This window comes from Molossus molossus, unplaced genomic scaffold (genome assembly GCF_014108415.1).
Source record: "Molossus molossus isolate mMolMol1 unplaced genomic scaffold, mMolMol1.p scaffold_m16_p_19, whole genome shotgun sequence".
Taxonomy (NCBI): domain Eukaryota; kingdom Metazoa; phylum Chordata; class Mammalia; order Chiroptera; family Molossidae; genus Molossus; species Molossus molossus.
In genome coordinates, this window is record NW_023425354.1 from 30,009,905 (window position 1) to 30,029,462 (window position 19,558).

Below are 19,558 nucleotides of genomic sequence, written 5' to 3' on the forward strand. Positions count from 1 at the left end.
TGATCTGAGAAACTTAGGTGTTCAGTTCTTTTAATTTTCCCCTTTTATTAGGGTGGAACCCATTAGCCAAGAGAGTTATAAATATCAGGTGTACTTTGTAAAACAGGTGAATGACTCCATTAATAGAACTTGAATTCTAAACCAGAACTTTTGCTTTACACTTCCTTATGTTTGGAATACTGTTTAAATATATATTCAAAAGGGGAATGATATTTGAAAATTAATTATTATAAATATCAAGCATTAAAATATGTTGGCATTTACTGAGTGTGATTCAATAAGTGCACTTTATAATAATTTATTTAATCTTTATAATAACCATTTGAAAGAAATGCTATTATTATCCCTATTTTATATATGAACCTGAAATACATACATTTTAGCTATTATGAAAGGGAATAGACTTGTTATTATGTCAGAGTATGGCAAATGGAGGATTTAAGTGAAAGATGTGCATTCATTCTGAATTTGTCTCATGAATTGTAGGGAAAGCCTCATGAAAATTTAGATAAAAATCTGTTAATTTTTAGACAGTTTTTATATAAATTAAAAGCTGTTAGGTGTTTGTACCACAGACACGGACATTGTAAATGCAAGACAATACCATTAGTGATAACTTGCTGAAGGAAGGTTTATTGAACACAAAGAATTGACAACATTTTCTGTAAGGTAATCAATGAGTCATCACATTTGTATGTGACTTTCTTCCAGATGAATGGGGAGATCCTACTATTGATTGCTACAGTTTATATTTCAGTAACAGAAAGACAAAGGGACAGACATTTTTTTTTAGACTTGCTCATTTTTCTGGACAGACATATTATGCCTTCTCTTCTCAGAAAGTATTTGGCATATGCTAGCTCTTATGTCTCAAATTAATTGCTTTGAGACTTCTCTTCCAGAGAGTGGAGCCTGGTGCTCAGTATTTTGCTGCGTTGGTCTACCTCCTCAAGAACTTTCTTAACCACTATGGGTTTGACTGGATCTAAAAATTAAAAATTTAAAAGATTTTAGAGAGTTGAGAAAGGATGAATAAGATCACAATAGCTAAAATGTGGAAGGAACCCAAGAGTCCATCAATGGGTGAATGCATTAAAAAAAAAAAAAGGTATAAACATACAAGGGAATACGATTCAGCTCTATAAGGGAAGGACATTCTGACATGCTACACCACGGATGGATCTTGAGGATATTATGCTAAGTAAAAGAACTCATTCACAAAAAGACAAATGCTTTAAGATTCCATTTATATGAGGTATCTAGAGTAGTGAAATTCATAAAGAGAGTAGAATGGTGGTTGCCAGGGGCTGGGGAGGAATGAATGGAGAGTTATTGTTTAATGGATATAGTTTCAGTTTTAGAAGATGAAAAGAGTTCTAGAGATGGATGGTGGTGATGGTGTACAAGAATATGAATGTACATAATGCCACTGAACTGTACACACTAAAATGGTTAAGATACAAAATTTTATGTTCTGTATATTTTACCATAATAAATTTAAGAAAACAAAAAAGAAATTATATTAATTAAAGGAATAATAGGATTTTTATATAGGATAAACTATGTAACAAACACAAATACTTAGACTCATTTTTGGTGAATTTTGATTTCATGATTAGCTAAAAATATAGTGACATATTTCTGTGTTTAAAATAAACACATATCACTAAAGTCAGACATCTAGCAACACATATCTCTACAAATTTTTATTATATCTATTCTCATATATAACATATTCTGGGAATATAAAAGCAATCCAGTTGTGCATTGAAAATGAAGTAGTATAGCATAAAAAATAGAATTTGCTTTTAATTACCTTTGACCTGACTTCCCATGTTTCCAGACCCATAATCTTTAGACTTGTAACCTCCAGACTTGCAAGTCCTGTAAACACATATTGTTGAAAACCTCACAAAAGAGTGACTTGGAGAGAACCCCTTCAGTTCTAGTTTCATTATTATGTTTCCTTTAGCTGTTTGGTGAGCACATTTCAATGGGTTACATCTACTTTAGCACTGAAAGGCGAATCTTAAATTTTCATACCTTAAATACAGGGCTTGTTGCGTTTTGATTTTGTAAGATGTTGCTAATTTGTATCTTAGTTGTAGAGAATCATGTTTAATATTTAGTGTCTATGATAATAAATGTGGTCATATCAGTTTATGTTCACTTTCTAGAGATCTAAGTTTGATGCAGATTCTAGTGCATTCCTTCTCTGTAAATTATTTTACCTACCCATCATCTCCACCAATGAGGAGGCAGTAGGTCTCGATTTCTTTTTCCAGGTGGACCTTGATGTCCAGGAGCTGCTCGTACTCAAGTTTCTGGCCCTCGGTCTCGGTTCTGACCTGGTGCAGCTGCTCCTCCAGGGCCCCGATCTGAGCCTGGATCTGGGCCAGCTGTGCACAGTAGTTGCCTTCCGTCTCGGATAGGGAGCACTCCAGGGACTGTTTCTGTAAGGAAACAATGAAGAAACGGAGATGGATAGACACATATACAAACTTGCTTTGATATATGACTTTCTCCTCTTGTTAACTTTGCCTATAATTGCTTTAGATTTCACATGGCTCCATGGTTCAGAAGGCTCTGTGACACTCTTAAAATGAGCAAGTCTTTCTTTTTGGTAGATTAAGCCTAAAGACATTGCTGCTGCTATTTTAGCTGTTCTATATAAAATCCTATGTTCTCTTTAAGTTTTAAGTTCATTACATAAAGTAATATATGCATCTATTCTCAACATGGTTAAGAGCTTTACAACCAACTGGCACATATTTAAAATGATGGTAAGAAATTGTCCTTCCCTACCGTGGCTAATAGAGACTGAAGTTCAATCTCCAGTGTTTGGAGATTGCGCTTCATCTCCGTCAGCTCATTCCGGGCGGAGGTTGTGGCCCCCACATCCTCAGAGATCTGCTGTTGCAGCGAAGCGCTCTGAAAGGCACAAGCGAGGGAGCAAATCTTAGTCGTGTGACCATCACCAAAATGCGGCAGGCTTGTTTTCTGGACAAGACTCACCTTCTCGTTGAACCAGGCCTCCGCATCCCGGCGGTTCTGCTCGGCGAGCGCTTCGTACTCAGCGCGCATGTTGTTGAGCAGAACCGTGAGGTCCACGCCGGGCGCCGCGTTCATCTCCACGTTCACGTTGCCCCCCGCGGCGCACTGCAGAACTTGCATTTCCTAGAGGCAGATAAGTGTGCCGCTCAGCTATGCAGGGATCTCAGAGAAACTCTAGAAGCTTAGCTTTGGAAGATTTCTTCTTAGCTTTCACCTGGTTCCATCTCCCAGGCTGTGCAATGAGCTCCCTTTGCATTTAATATTTCCTATCCAGTGGACATAACTTTCAATGACAGTGAACTTCCTGCCTCATGAGTTAGCCTGTTTCATTCTTGGAGTTTTAATTGCTCCAGAGGTCTTTCTCATAGTGAACCCAATTCCAGTTCACAAACTCCAATTCATCCATTAGTTTTAGTTCTGCATATAAAAAAACTTAATTCCTTTTCCAAATGAAAGTCCTTAAACTATTTAGAATGAGTGACCCATCATCTCTTATTCTATTCATTTGTAGCTTAAATATCTCCACCTTGGTGGACTGGTCATTATTCCATTTTGAGACCAGCTTTAATGTGTTCTCCACTCAGCTATATCCTGAACACATCATGAACGTGGCGGAAGGGCTGAGTCTGAATAATTCTGAACAGTTGAAATACAACTATAAATAAATAAACATTTATATATTTATACTTATTTATAATTAAAACTTATTTATTTATTTATTATTAGTAAAGGAAGAACACCATCTTCTAAAGAATCCTAGCTGTCCATTGAGCTATTAAGCTTACACAGAACATTACTGTGTCCTGATGGACTTTGGTGTCAAACCAATCTCTGTGTGAATTTTGGTTCTGCCCTCTAGTAGCTAGGTGTACTTGGGAACATTATTTAACTTCAAGTCTCAGTGTTCTTCTCTGAAAATTGAGAGTAAAAAAAAAATATCCTTTTCTGTGTTGTTAAAATATGTGAAATAGTAAGACTAACAATACTATCTGGCATGTAGATACTAAATAAATGCTAGTTATTATGATCATTATCATCATCATAGGGGTTGGGATCAGTTTTGCATATTATTTCCTATTATTTCATCTGAGGTGTGGGCTGTTGGGATGCAGTGAGTCAGTTCTAAGATTGTGGATGGCAGTCACCAGGGCTGACTGTGTACAACTGAAACAACGTGGATGAGCGTAGTCTCTGCAGCAGGAGTCCTCCTCCCCACCCACGTCCCAAGCCCCAGATTGGTCCTAATGACAATAATGAGCCTTTCTTTCCTCCCTGTACCAAGTCTCTCAGGTGATTCTAGCCTCCGTTCTTCCCTGGTGGTCCCCATGTCTTCTCTATCTCCTGGTGGGATTTTCAATCTGAGGATTTAGGGAAAACTTCCCAGTTCAAGCAGAAAAAGAAAAAGATAAAAAGATGCATGGGGGTTTGTCTTTGAGTTATTAAAAAATCAATTGCATTCAATTTAATAAAAAATTTGTTATAACCATACTTGGACCCATATATTTATATAAATGTTGTTCTTCAAATTCTTAGATTTACAAGACAGCCTTATGACTAAGCAAGCAGCATTTTTAGCTTGATCTTCTACTTTAAGCATTTGGCTTGACTAGAGAAGTTCTTTGGCTGTTTAAAAATATTGAATTCCTGCCTTGGCCAGTGTGGCTTAGTGGTTAGAGCATTGGCCTGAGAACCAAAGGGTCTCAGGTTTGATTCCCGGTCAAAGGCACATACCTAGGTGGCAGGTTCAATCACCAGCAATGTTTCTTTCTCTCTCTCTCTAAGATATTTTCAGAAAATAGTGGTTCTGAAAGCAATCCCAAAGGTGAGTCTGGAGTAGTAGATGGATGATACAATTTGGAATTTAGCTTCCCACGGTGACCCCTTTGTATTTATTTGAAAGTGTAGATTGTGATGTAACAGTTTAATTTCAGTTTCATTGTTTTTATAGCCATACCTATTGAGAATATGTATTAATGTTAAGTATATATACTTAATGTGTGTGTGGAGTAAATGTTTAAGTGTTTTAAATCTGCCACTATTGCCTGGCCGATGTGGCTCAGTGGTTGAATGTCAACCCATGCACCAAGAGGTCACTGGTTCGATTCCCGGTCAGGGCACATGCCCAGGTTGTGGGCCTGACCCCCAGTGGGGGGCATGCAGGAGGTGGCTAGTCCATGTTCTCTCTCATCGATGTTTCTATCTCTCTCTCTCTCCCTCTCCCTTCCTTTCTCTCTAAAATCAATAAAGAAAAACAATTAAAAAAATAAATCTGCCACTGTTATATAGAAATTTAGATCTAGTTTACTTAGGCCGTCCTTAAAGTATATATCTTTTATCTAATTAGATAGAATCTTTTAAGTATGCCATTTTAACTTAACTATAATTATCTAGCCAAACACTGCTCTTGGAACCCTGATTGGTTTGGAAAACATGGTTCTTTTTTTTCCCATGGGAAACAGACAGAGAGCAAGGGTGAATCTGTACAAATACTTTGCCACTTCTAAAGACAACTCCCGCCTCGTGTCTGTCTGAGAGTGGTTTGTTAGGACCAGTTTCTTGTTTAAGAAGTCAAGTACATTATCTCCTGTCAGGTAGACAGTGTCCGCAGAGGGGTGGCAAAATGTAGACATTCGGCTCTTACCTCTTTATGGTTCTTTTTGAGGTAAGTCATTTCCTCACTCAGGGTTTCATACTGAATCTCCAGGTCCGTTCTGCACAGGGTTATTTCATCCAGAACTCTGCGCAGCCCGTTGACGTCACTCTCCACGCTCTGGTGAAGAGCCAGCTCATTTTCATACCTTCAAGAATGTCAATGGTTTTCAAATTGTCACATGGTTGGAGAAACGGTCACCAATCACTGATCAGATACTAGAGGTCTGGAAATCTGAGGTGGCAGATTTGGCCGTAAGAGACATTTTCAAAGTTTATTGTATGGTCATTATTCTTTTCTTTATTTTGATGTATTTCTTTGACAGAAAAAGAGCTAGGGTATTAAACATTGCTTTTATAGCAGTTCATACTTTGTATTTTATGGCAACAGATAAAAAAGTAATAACAGTCCGTTTACTTTATTTATTTGTTTTTAATTCCTCACCTGAGAATATTTTCCCATTTATCATCAGACAGAGTGGGAGGGAGGAAGAGAGTGAGAGACAGAGAGAAACATTGATGTGATAGAGCCACATTGACTGTTTGCCTCCCATACAACCTGACCAGAGCTGGAGACTAAACGCAACTGAAGTATGTGCCCTTCACCGCAATTGAACCCAAGACTCATTGGTCTGCGGACTGATACTCTAACTGCTGAGCCAAACACAGTTTGGGTTCAGCTGGCAGGGGTGGGGAACCTTTTTTCTGCCAAGGGCCATTTGGATATTTATAACATCATTCTCAGGCCATACAAAATTATCAACTTAAAAATTAGCCTGCTATATTTGGTCAGGCTGATTCTGTGAGGCACGTGATGTTAGCTGGTAGTGATTTAGGGGGCCGTATAAGGCCCATAAGCCTGGTATTCCCCACCCTTGGCAGAGCGTCAGCCCTTGGACCAAAGAGTTGGGGGTTAGATTCCCGGTCATGGGCATGTACCTCGGTTTCGGGTTTGATCCCTGGCCTTGGTAAGGGTCCTATGGGAGGCAAGCTATCGATGTGTTTCTTTCACATCGATGTTTCTCTCTCTCAATCTCCCTCCCTCCCACTCTATCTAAAAATATCAATGGAAAAGTATCCTCGGGTGAGGATTAAAAAAAGAAATTCAGTGTAATGCTTTCCTTCACTCTGAGAGTCTACTTACTTGAGTCTGAAGTCATCAGCTGTCAGCCTGGCATTATCGATCTGTAGAACAGCATTAGCATTGCTGGTGGTGGAAGCAATGATCTAGAAATGGGGAGTTTGGTTTTTTAAAGGCAATTTATCACAATCAATCAAAAAAAACAACAACCTAAAAGTATTTTTTTTAGATTAGAAAATGAATATAGTTACTAGATAGTGACATTTTAAATCACGAGGTTAATGAACTGAGTCTACTTAGTGCTTATTTCCAATGCTAAATTGAAAATTCTTTTAAGAAATTACAAGTAGAGATGATACATGGTGTTAGTCTTCAGCGAGGAAAGGAAAAGAGCATTTAGAAGTGAAAGTCCATAAAAATGATTGCAAAGTGTAATTTCTTACCTGACTTTTGAGATCATCAATTATAGGGAAATATCGACTATAGTCGTGATCAAGACCACGGCAAGAACCAGGCCCAAATTTCTCGTACCAGCCCTTGATCTTCTGCTCCAGGTCTGCATTGGCCTCCTCCAGAGCACGCACGTTGTCCAGGTAGGATGCCAGGCGGTCGTTGAGGTTCTGCATGGTCACCTTCTCATTGCCGGAGAGGAGGCCCCCCTCATTCACGGTGAAGCCAGCACAGGAGTTGCTTCCGCCCGTATTTCCTCCCAGTGCGCTGCTCCCGAAGGCACACGAGAAGCCACTTCCAATTCCAGGCATGCTGCAAGCATTTTCAGCCCCGAAGCTGGCTCCCCTGCCCGCCAGCCTAAGCGATCCTGTGGTGGAATGGGGATAGGCCCTCCGGGAGCCGCTGGAAAGTCGGAGAGACATGGTATCCTGGCAAGGGGGTGGCAGAGCTGAGCGCCAGAATGGAATGCCTTCTCTCTTCGCTGTTTTCTTTGCCTTTTTATAGACAATTCTCAAGGTGTTCTGGATGATATTCTGCCTACACAGAGTACAGCGTAGTTTGCCAGCCTCAGCAAGTTAGCATAATTGGATGATTTTTCCTAATTGGTAACTGACTTTGCTGGGCTCATTTCTGTAGGAGGGCAGTTGCCCTCAGGTTGGTGGTTATCTGAGAAATGGGTCTGGGTGGAGCAATTTCAGGTTCCTTATTATATTTTAAAATCGTGGGTGAGTCATTCTTCACTTCCCTCCTTGGGAGATAAAACTCATCAGTCCGCCGCATCATAAAAATCTGACATCATGGTTTTGGGCTATTTATGCCAAGGCAGATTTTGATGTTTTTGAGACTTTTCGTATTTTATTGTTACAATTCTTTCCACTTAAGTAGAGAACAAAACTGGAATTATGATTTCCCCAACCTGGTCCTTCAATGACCAGCCCCACCCCCACCCCCTCTTCCCACTGTTTGTGATGGGAATTAACTTCCATTTTGGCTGACACGCATCGTATTTTGTTGACACTCACTTATGTCTAGGGATAGTTGCCTTCTCTTATCCATTTTAGTAATTAGGAGCACACCCTTAATTGCTGTTATGAGTTGTGGGAGTTTGGAAGGACATTAACTTATTTCCTGACCCAGCAAAATGTGAAGCAAACCCGGAAGCAAATATTTCATCTGTTTTTACTTCATTGTGGTTTAGCGTCGGTGAAAGTCATCAGTAAATTAACTATTTACTGGGTGTGGACCTCCATATATTTATTGAAAACCCTAAATATTATGGAAATTTTTGAAATCTGGAAATTGGCTTTTGGACAAAATTTTCATGAACATTAAAGTGACACTGTTGTGAACATATGGATTAATTAATTCATTCATTTATTCAACAAATATTTATAAAACATCTATGTGTCAATCACTGTCTGGACATTTGAGATAAGTAGAATAATGCATTCTTTCTCCTTTTTTTTATCCTCACCCGAGGACATTTTTCCATTTTTTGTACAGATAGAGTGGGAGGGAGAGAGAGGAAGGGAGAGAGAGAGAGAAACATTGACGTGAAGGGACACATCGAGTGGCTGCCACCGGCACGACCAACCAGGGTCGGGGACAAACTGCAACCGAGGTACGTGCCCTTAGCGGGAACCGAACCCGGGTCTCTCCGGACCGCAGGCCGACGCTCTAACCGCTGAGCCAAACTGGCCAGGGCTCCTTTTGTAACTGGCTTATTTCCTTTAGCATGTTTTCAAAATTGTGTCATGTGTCAGAATTTCTTTCTTTCTTTTTTTTGTTTTCATTGATTTTTATTTAGAGAGAGAGAAAGGGAGAGAAGGTTGGAAACATTGATGTGAGAGAGAAACATTGATCGATTGCCTCCTGCATGCTCCCCACCGGGGATTGAGCCTATAACCCAGGCATGTGCCCTGACTGGGAATCAAACCGGGATCTCTCAGTCCATGGGACGATGCTCAGTCCACTGAGCCACACCGGCTGGGCAGAACCTCTTCTTCTTCTTTTTTCTTTAAGGCTGAATATTGTTCTATTTCATGTATATACCGTATTTTGTTTATCCATTCAACTGTAGGTGGGCACTTGGGTTGCATCCACCTTTTGGCAGCATTATTGTGAATAATGCTAATATGAACATGGCACCACTGTTTTACTCTCTGCATGAGAACAGTTTTTTTGGGGGTGGTATTATTGATGTTTAATCCCCTTCTTTTTTATATTTTTGATATATCTTTATTGTTGAAAGTATTACAGAAGTCCCTCCCCTTTTCCCCCACGTTGACATCCCCCTCCCCACTCCTGTCCCCCACTCTCCCCTCCCCCACCCCCACCTGTCACCTCACTGCTTTGTCGTCAGTGTCCATTGGTTATGCCTATATACATAGAAGTCCTTTGGTTTTTCTCTGAAAACATTCTTGATGTAAACAAATCAAGCAGTATCTAAGAGTATAGAGTAAAATGTTAAAATCCTCTCTCACCTTCCTCTCTCTTCTATCCTCCTTACTCTCTCGAGTAATACAGTTTATCCTTTCAGACGCTTGCACCCTTCCAGATGGTTTTCACACCTTTGCATACATATGTAGCATGTACACACACATATGCCGTAGGTGAGTCATCTGTGTTATATATGTTGTGCGATAACTTGCTTTGTTCACCTTACATGCCTCAGAACATGAATAGGTAGGTGCCTAATGTGATGGAAACTGTTGGCTGGTCCCCAATTCTTAACTGGGCAATAGCTGCCCAAAGAAAAGACTACTTGCTGCACATTCTTTTTTTTTTTTTCTCTTTTTTTCTCTTTATTGATCTCAGAGAGAGAGGCAGGGAGAGGGAGAGAGTGATAGAAACATCAATGAGAGAGAACATCAATTGGCCGCCTCCTGCATGCCCCCACTGGGGATCAGGCCCACAACCTGGGCATGTGCCCTGACCAGGAATTGAACCGACAACCTCCTGGTGCATGGGTTGATGCTCAACCACTGAACCACACCGGCCGGGCTGCTCCACATTCTTTGCAGTTAACTGTGGTCGTGTGATTAAGCTAGCCAATGTATAAGCAGATATGTGGTGTGTTCTAGATAGTTCATCTAAGACAAAGCTGACGCAAGTGTTGTCCCATCATCTCCCTTTCCTCCACCCTGCTGAAATGGATGTGATGGCTAGGTAGGATGGTTGGAGCTTCATCTTGGACCATGAGCCAGGGCCACAACCTGGTATGGCAGGGTGGAAGTGGAAAGAAACCTGGGTCCCTGAGGATTCTGTGGTGCAAGGCTACCTTCCTAGCCCTGAATAGCTTACCTATGGATCTGTGTGTGTGTGAAAGAAATAAACTTCTATTGTGTAAAGTCTTGTTATTTTGCTGCTGTTACTCAGGGCCAAACCTAATATTAAGTAATTTGTTTAAGCACTATCTTATTAAGGGACTTTCAGATTGTTTCCAACTTTCTATTATTAATAATGCTGAACCTGTTCTCATTTTTCTTTAGGATAAATTCCTTCAAATTTTGTCTGTTCCTTTTCATTGGATTTATTGAGGTTTAATGTACATATAGTAAAATTCATCTTAAGCATATAGTTCTATGAGTTTTGATAAATGCATAGTCAAGTAATCCCTGCCCCCCCAATCAAGATATGGAACAATACGTTACCCCTGCCCCCAACCCTCTCATATCCCTTTGAGGTCAACCTCTCCCGCAGCCCCAGCTCCAGGAAAATGCTGATCAGTTTACCATGTCTCTAATTTTGTCTATTCCAGAATGGCATATAGATGGAATTATATAGTATGCACCCCTGAGAAGTATTATGCAAATAATGTGAGAAAAGGAAGAGAAAGAAAAACAAATTCTAGCCTTTTTATGTTTTATTTTATTATTATTATTATTATTTTTTATCCTCACCCGAGGACATTTTTGCATTTATCTTCAGATAGAGTGGGAGGGAGACAGGGAGGAAGAGAGAAAGAGAGAAACATCAACATGAGAGAGACACATTTATTGGCTGGCACCCACACGACCCCAACCAGGGCCGGGGACAAACCGCAACAGAGGTACGTGCCCTTAGCAGGAACCGAACCCGGGAGTCTGGTCTGTGGGCCGACCCTCTAACCGCTGAGCCAAACTGGCCAGGGCTATTTTTAAGAATAGAAGCGAATGATTTCCTTGGGTTATTTAGACAGTGGAATTTTGCAAAGGCAGGCTTTTAAAAACAACAACCCTTTCCCCCTCATTATGGCGCTTTAGAAGGTACTCGCTGCTCCATTGTAATATTGCTTATTTTAGAGGATTTTTCTTCAACTGAGTGGACCTTCAGTGAAAGGACGTTGCTGAGTTGATCTAGCTCCTCGACCAATGCTTTAAAAAAAGTTTCTTCTTTTGACTCTAAAATAAAATAAATGAAAGTTTAGTGTTCATTCTTTTCATTCTTAACAGGTTGACATGCATTTCATTACAACGGGTAAGCTTTATAAAATGGTGTCTGCAAATTTGTAGTAAATAGAGATATTAATACTGTGTTTGAAGTCTCCACTTAGCAAGGCCTGGACTATTTTTCTTTTTTGCATTTACAGCTGTTTTTAGAGCCATGGGCGTTTGAAAGCATAAATGAAACATGGATTAAAACACGTGTCAATCCCTGGCCAGTTTGGCTCAGCGGTTGAGCGTCAGCCTGTGGACAAGAGAGACCCGGGTTCGGTTTCCGCTAGGGCACGTATCACCAAAAAAAAAACAAACAAAAAAACTCGTGTCAGGTAAGTACAGGCCTGGAGCAACGAATGTCTTTTTTTAAACACCAACTTGCCCTAGTTTTGTGGTTTATTTTTATTTTTATTATTCTTTAAATGTTTATTTTATTTGGTATGTGCCCCTAGCGGGAACTGAACCCGAGACTCTCTGGTCTGCAGGCCAACGCTCCAACTGCTGAGCCAAACTGGCCAGGGCTAGTTTTGTGGTTTAATATGAAGTAGCTCTACTATCAAAGCACTAAAACTGTGAAAATAATAGTTTCTAAGTAAAAAATGGGGATTGGTTTCCCATTTCAGTGATTTCATAATCACATCTGTTCTATAGGAATGTGAAATACAAATATTAAGAGCTGTCGTAATAAGTTACCCTTATCCCTTCACTCACTAGAACTAAACTTAGAAACACTTATTTAGCTTATAAATAAGTGACTTATTTAATACAATTGCTGCAGTTTAAAAGAGTTACAACAAGTAAAAACCCTTCTATACCTTTGACTTGATTTTTGGAATTTGCAGGCTCACACCCTTTTGCTTTGCAACATGTGGACTTACTTTTCCTGTAAAGAGAAGAGTAAATTATTGCATTTTCCCCCCCAGAGGGTGCGCATAAATAACCATGACTTGAGAATCAAAGTTTTAGAATTCTGGTTTCAATAAGATTCAAATTCTTGCGTTAAACAGACATTGGTAAGTTTTTCAATATAGTAAAATATAGTAAAAGAAGAGATTAGATGGATGTTTATGATCAGGAATTCCCTTATGACCACATATGATCTCTTTCATCAAGCAACATGGGAACTCCATGTTCTCATTCTGAATTTTCAGTCAAATACCTGGCCAATGAATGTGTTTGGTATGCCTACTGTGCGGAAGGTACTAGACTATATGCTGTAGAAAGTATAGAGTGAAGATACAAGCAGTTAACACTGCTGAAAATAAAATGAAGCATATGCAAGTAAAAAGTTACTTATAGCATGGCATTAAAGGTGCTGCGAGAGAAGTGAAAAAATGGGTGGTGTAATGAGCACTTCATTTGAAGGAGGGAGCAATCACTGTTGGGTTCTCATGAGTATATGCTGTCGAGGGCTGACATTAGCCTTGGAAGATGCAGAGATGCTACTAAGTCATGGTGTGACCATGGGCAAGCGTTGAGTAAGGCTGATGATTACCGAGTTCCTTTTGTGTGCAAGCCTCTTACGAGCACTTTACCTACCCAGTGAGGCACTATTATTAAAAGTATTTCAGCGTATGATTTTGGGGTCATTATAGTTTTACCAGTAAAGAAACTGGGGTTTAAAGAGCTGAAGCAGTGTGCTCAGGTTCACCCAGTGATGTCATTCGCATTCAGATCTGCAATTTTAGGACTGTTGCTCTTGGCTATCAAACTACTGGTGCCTTCTCCAAATAAATCTTCCTGTATCTCCATTGCTCACCTTCCAAGTGAGCACGTAATAAGCCACTCAATACAGGTTCAGGTAATAATAAAATAGAGTGTGTTATTATGAGAAATGTGCTTCACCACTAAATCCCAGAAAAAAACCTTTCCCCCTGGATTGAAGTAGATATTCAACGTTCCATCTTGAAATGTTCCATCTATAATTATGGATAAAAATATTTTACATACTTAGACATTTGATTTTTCTGCCTGTTTTCATTTTACTTGGATGCAGTAATACCTTTCTGAGGCCATGTACGGGTACAATCTTTAGAGCAGGACATTCTAAGATACAGTATTAGAATACACGGATGCTGAGAAAACCTAGTTGATGGGAGATTAATTTTTTCACAAGTTACTATTTACCTTCCTTCTCCGTCTATTAATGTGAAATAAGTTTCAATTTCTTTTTCTAATAATATTTTGATATCTAGAAGCTGTTCATACTCCAGCTTCTGGCCTTCTGTTTCCTTTCGGATCTGCTGGAGCTGTTCCTCCATCGCCCCGATCTGGTCCTGGATTTGCTGGAGTTGACGGCAGTAATAGCCTTCGGTCTCTGCCAAGGAGCAGCTGTAGGAATGTTTCTGAAAGGAGAACAAAGCAAGGCTTGCCCGTGGAACCCATAAATAACACATTCTTATTTTAAACATTCTCAAGGTAGAAAGAAATACTTGTACGGGGGTCTAAATCTTTTCAATTGTTTTTCTTGTCATTGAAAAAAAGTTTCTTTTTAAAGAAAATTTTAGGGTTGACATGTCAGAAGTAATGTTTATGAACAAAATTCTTGCTATTTAATATATTTTATATTTTCAGTTATATACACTTAATTTTGTTATATAGTGTATGTGTTTACTTTTACACACCCACACAGATATTCAAATCAGTGGTGATTCCTACAAACCGTAGCCATGAGGGACTGGAGTTCTATTTCCAAGGTTTGTAGACCGCGTTTCAGTTCCATCAGCTCATTTCTGGCCACTGTGGCTGCTCCCGCATCGTCAGAAATCTGCTGTTGCAGCATAGCACTCTGAAGCATAATTGTCAGAAGGGTTAATGACCAAGCCTGGCGGTCCACTGAACAAGCAAGCCCTTGGCATGTGATTTACCCCAGAGGTACCTTCTCGTTAAACCAAGCCTCAGCCTCTTTGTGGTTCTGCTTGGCCAAGTCCTCATACTCAGCCCTCATGTTGTTCAGCAGAACTGTTAGGTCCACTCCTGGGACTGCATTCATCTCCACATTCACGTTCCCCCCTGCTGCCCACTGCAGAACCTCCATTTCCTGGAAAGGGGATCCGTGTTGATGTTCAAAGTAGACTTTCAAGAATCACACTGCTCTGAAATGAACAGTGAACTGGAGGGGGGAAAGTCTGATACTATACAAAGCCACCCTGCAGTGTCCTTACCTCCTTGTGATTATTTTTGAGGTATGTCAACTTCTCACTGAGTGTTTCCCACTGTATCTCCAGGTTGGTTGTACAAAGGGTCAAGTCATCCATCACTCTGCACAGACCATTGATGTCGGCCTCTATGCTCTGGTGCAGAGCAAGCTCATTTTCATACCTGAAAGGTGATTAAAGAGCTTGAGAAGTATAATTGTAGGCAGCTGCAAAGGGTACCTTCTTCAGACATTTCATGTCCTGAAAGATGCGATGTCTGTGCATAATGCTGGAGTTGACTGCAATGGCAAAGTGATGAGTCACCTTGGAATTCCTACTGATCTGTGAGTATTATTTTGGAGGAGTTGTTTTTCTGTCATCCAAATATGCTTAACAATAGAATAAAAAATATTAACAATAGAATTAACAATAGAATTAAAAGTATGCTTTAGCCCTGGCCAATTTGACTCAGCAGTGTTGGCCCTTGGACCAAAGAGTCGCGGGTTTGATTCCTGGTCAAGAGCATGTACCTCGGTTGCAGGTTCAATCCCTGGCCCTGGTTGGGGCATGTGTAGGAGGCAACCAACCAATGTCTCTCACATTGATGATTCTCCCTTTCCCTCCCTCCCTCCACTCAACCAAAAAAAAAATCAATGGAAAAATATCCTTGGGGGAGGATTAAAAAAAATTGTTTAAAATTTATGATGGCTTTTTTTTTTTTTTTATAAGGACACATTTAATTTCTTCAGTGATCTAGTCTGACTTTATAAAAACATTGTCTTTAAAGCAAAAGATATGTTCTTTGTTCCAAATGTAGTATTTTTACCTTTATTATAATGAATGACTTCATTTTTACCTACTTCAGCCTGAAGTCATCAGCGGTCAGTCTGGCACTGTCATTCCGTAGAACAATGCTGGTATTACAGGTGCTCACAGAAATGATCTAAACAGGGTAGATTACACAAAATGTTAAGTTCCAAAAGTCAAGGAAGACATCAGATTTAAGTGTGGCTCTTATCTTTTTAACCCATCAAGCATCTTTAATGTACAATTTTTCTACATTAAAGGAATCTGGATTTTCCTCTGATAATAAATGTCTAGAACTTCAGAGCCAAAATGTAAGTTTTATAATCATGAATACTTTTATTATTCTTGATTAAAAAGTATGAGCTGAATATAAGATCAACCAAGTAATTATATGTATTTTAAAGCCCCCAAGCATAGGAATATAAATTCTACGTCATATACATTTGCTAAGCACATTTGCTAATATGTCTTTTTTAGATTATGGACAACCCAAGTCTATAGTAAAAGTATGCAAATCCATATTTCTTACCTGCCTTTTGAGATCTTCAATGATTGAAGAATATCTACTGTAGTCATGATCTAGTTGCTGGCAAGAACCAGGCCCGTATTTCTCATACCAGCCCTTGATTTTCTGCTCCAGGTCTGTGTTTGCTTCCTCCAGAGCTCGCACATGGTCCAGGTAGGAGGCCAGGCGGTCGTTGAGGTTCTGCATGGTCACCTTTTCATTCCCAGAGAGGAGGCCATGCTCATTGCCAAGAAAACCAGCACAGATCCCGCTTCCCAACCCTCCACCACCGCTATAGAAACCTCCCCCAGGAGAAACGCCCCCAAAAGAACAAGAAAAGCTGCTTCCTGCTCCCGACCCACTGCACACATTCCCAGCCCCCAAGCCGGTTCCTCCACCAGACAGCCGGCCAGAGCCAGCTCGAGAGCAGATGCGCCTAGATCCACTAGAAAGTCGAAAGGACATGGCGACAGCACAGCTCAGCGACCCTTTCTCAGAGAGGAGCAAAGCCAAAGTACACCACCCACAGTAGTTAGTCCCATTGGCCTTTTATAGGATTCAGTAAGTCATTTCAGTGTTAACTGTGCTGATTTGTAATAAATTATTACTCACGCTCTAATTGTTGTTTTTCATAATTGGGTGATTATCAATACTGTCCAGTCTGTAGGCGAAAAAGTGCCCAAGGGTATCCTTATATATGAAAAGATGCCAGGTGGAGGAATACTGAGTCAGTTTCCAAGGTCAAACTTAAATATGAGTAGACATGTACAGCCTTTTGACCTCTGGAATAGATCCCAGTTTTCCCCCCTCTATATAACAAAAATGTAATAAGTCAAATGAGAAAAGTCTACTGCTTTTGTTCTGCAAATGCGTATGGAGTATCTCCGTTTTTCATGCTTTATTGAGTGTTTTCTTTCTTCTCAAAATCAGATACTCTCAATAGGTAGTGATCCTTTGGTGGTGTGAGTTTTTAAATTGATTTTTTAAAAACTGAAAACTGGAACAATAGAAGACCTGCAGTAGTACTTTTGCTTATCAATTTAATTAAAAAGAATGAATATGTGGCCCTGACAGAAAGTTATTTGTGTTGAGATTTCTTGGTTGAGTCCAGGATCAGAATGTCCATTCAACTAACTTCTGAGTCTCCAAATTGTTCATTTTTCTACCTCAAAAATATGCTTTACTGCCATTTAGTTTAAATTTCTACATTTAAGGCATTAGGAATTATTTTGAGAAGTGATTATCAATTTTCATATTGATGAGTAGGGAGTTAAATAGATGGAGAGAGGTGTTTTCATTATTACCTAGAAAGCCAGTAATTTTGTACTCTAAATGGAAGATTAGTTGTCATAAAAACAGACTTTTCATTCTTTTGCCTTGATGCCCATCAGAAGTTAACCTGTCTGGTTGAGCTTCATTTCCCTATCAGACAAATGAAAATAATAATGTTGAATAGTCTCAAATGAATGTTGAGCCATTCCAATAATTAATGACTATAAAACAGTGTGAAGGGCACACACATTTTATAAATGTTAATTACTTAAATTATTATAATAAAGTGGCCATGTCAGAAGGGTCAGGTCTCTATCATTTATAATGGTACAAATTGGTCGACTAATTATGGGTTTGTAGAGTTTTGAAACAGTGATCTTTTTCTGAGTGAGATTTTTTTCAAGGTCGTGGATATTGACTAATTTGAAAACCTCCAGCATTATTATCCCTAAAAGATATGGAATATTGGGTGGCCCAGAATGTATGGATTTTTTTGACCAAAATATTGTAAGATAATTAGCAGAAAACTGTGATTCAGGCCACTTGCACTTGTGTAGAGCATGTGTGAGGAGTGAAGAGAAGCAGCTCATATTCAGAGACTAGTTTCTGATTTTGTTGTGACCTGATCAAAATTAAAAACAACACATTTTTTTCTTTATTGATTTTAGAGAGAGAGGAAGGGAAAGGGAGAGAGAGATAGAAACATCGATGAGAGAGAACATCGACTGGCCACCTCCTGCACGCCCCTCTCTGGGGATTTGGCCCACAACCTGGACATGTGCCCTGACCAGGAATCGAACTGGTGACCTCTTGGTGCTCAACTACTGAGCCACACTGGCTGGGCCTGGTCAAAATTTTAATCTTTTGCTCATATCTTCCATGGATAAAACAAGAAAAACAGAGTATTTTGTTAGTGTAATAGCTTATAACTCTTGAGTTTCTCGGATAAGAAATATTATGAGACTGCAAAGTATTATTAACATAAACTACTGATCTCTAGATATTTTATAAATAATAATTAACTTGCAATCTTTTGTGAAATAAGTTAAGCATATATTATTAGAACCATTTTGGAGATGAGTTGACTCTGAAGCTAAGTGGCAACACATCACAAAACATTTTTATGTCAAAGCAGGACTAGAATGGATGATGTTTAACTCCTCAAAATGTTGGCATCTCTTATTCCTAAGGGTAACTCGCTTGACTTTTCTTAATCATAAATTTCTTCTAAACTTGTAGTTTAGCTTTAGTCCTTTCTGGAAGAAGGAGATAGACTTAACAAATTCTCTAGGCCATTTCTAATCATGTATTTCTTCCCTGAGAATGGTTATTTTATTTATGATATATGTATTCAGCCACACACATTCTCATTTTTTCAGAATCTATTAGGTATTGGAACATTCATTATATAGCGTGCATATCATATTTGAATTAAACTTTAAGTGATGCAGTGTTAATGTCTGCTTATTTCATTGTGTCATCTGGTTCTAATGATCAGACACTAATTTTCCCCCCAATAAATTTAGCATTTAGCTTCAAATGTGCTTCACTATCTTTTGCCATTATTTAAAATTCACATTCTATGTTTGTTAGCTGGATTTAGAAATGTATTTTTTAAAATATGAATGACATTTGTTTTGTTACTAGATTTCTAGTTTTTTTTTTTTCTTCCCCCGAGAACCAGATTATGGTGTGCTAATTCCTTCCACAAAGTGGCTTCCATGGTTTGTTTGGGAAGGAGACGCTGAACCCTTGCTTAATCTCAGACTAATTGGAGTTAGAATGCACTTAGTTGTTTTTATCCCTTCTCTTGCTAGAGGGAAGGTAGAATCATGAGGTTCTCACCAGCATGGTGCTGTGTTGTGGTTCGCAGACCAGTCCTGAGCCAGACTACCTGGATTAGCATTCCAGCAACGTGACCTCGGACAATTTACTCAGCCGCTCTCTGCCTCAGTTACTCTATCTGTTAAAAGAGGATGATAATAGTACGTACCTCGTAGGGTTGCTGTGAGGATTAAATGATCTTTAGAATAGAGTCCTACATGTAGTAAGTGCTGGGTACCACTATCATGGATTCTTTCCTGGAAGCTATATTACAAAGTCCTAAATATATTTTTGTTTTTCTTACCTGTTGCTTTTGGTGTCAAATCTAAGAAATCATTGCCCAGATCAGTGTCAAGAAGCC

General features: G+C 39.4%; 2 protein-coding genes across 2 annotated transcripts; both read right to left on the reverse strand.

Moving 5' to 3' along the window:
- Positions 1-613: 613 nt before the first annotated feature.
- KRT25 (keratin 25) lies at positions 614-7,702 on the reverse strand. Its single transcript, XM_036268148.1, has 8 exons — positions 7,228-7,702; positions 6,848-6,930; positions 5,696-5,852; positions 3,016-3,177; positions 2,806-2,931; positions 2,236-2,453; positions 1,817-1,884; positions 614-985 (listed from the first exon to the last, which is right to left on the reverse strand). Exons 1-8 carry the CDS (start codon positions 7,654-7,656, stop codon positions 876-878), a joined length of 1,353 nt encoding a protein of 450 aa, XP_036124041.1. The 5' UTR covers positions 7,657-7,702; the 3' UTR covers positions 614-875.
- A 3,762-nt stretch (positions 7,703-11,464) lies between these two features.
- KRT26 (keratin 26) lies at positions 11,465-16,566 on the reverse strand. Its single transcript, XM_036268149.1, has 8 exons — positions 16,126-16,566; positions 15,650-15,732; positions 14,817-14,973; positions 14,531-14,692; positions 14,315-14,440; positions 13,780-13,997; positions 12,468-12,535; positions 11,465-11,616 (listed from the first exon to the last, which is right to left on the reverse strand). Exons 1-8 carry the CDS (start codon positions 16,564-16,566, stop codon positions 11,465-11,467), a joined length of 1,407 nt encoding a protein of 468 aa, XP_036124042.1.
- Between the last annotated feature and the right edge of the window lie 2,992 nt (positions 16,567-19,558).

Bases quoted from the DNA above. Each gene is read 5' to 3' on its own strand.
- KRT25 (XM_036268148.1), bottom strand. From the start codon at position 7,656: ATGTCTCTCCGACTTTCCAGCGGCTCCCGGAGGGCCTATCCCCATTCC. The intron at 2,932-3,015 runs GTGAGTCTTGTC...TGTGCCTTTCAG, and splicing joins AGGCCTGGTTCAACGAGAAG to AGCGCTTCGCTGCAACAGCA. The intron at 1,885-2,235 runs GTAGGTAAAATA...ATGTGTTTACAG, and splicing joins CTCATTGGTGGAGATGATGG to GACTTGCAAGTCTGGAGGTT.
- KRT26 (XM_036268149.1), bottom strand. From the start codon at position 16,566: ATGTCCTTTCGACTTTCTAGTGGATCTAGGCGCATCTGCTCTCGAGCT. The intron at 15,733-16,125 runs GTAAGAAATATG...TACCCTGTTTAG, and splicing joins TTGAAGATCTCAAAAGGCAG to ATCATTTCTGTGAGCACCTG. The intron at 14,974-15,649 runs GTAGGTAAAAAT...ATCACCTTTCAG, and splicing joins GCTGATGACTTCAGGCTGAA to GTATGAAAATGAGCTTGCTC.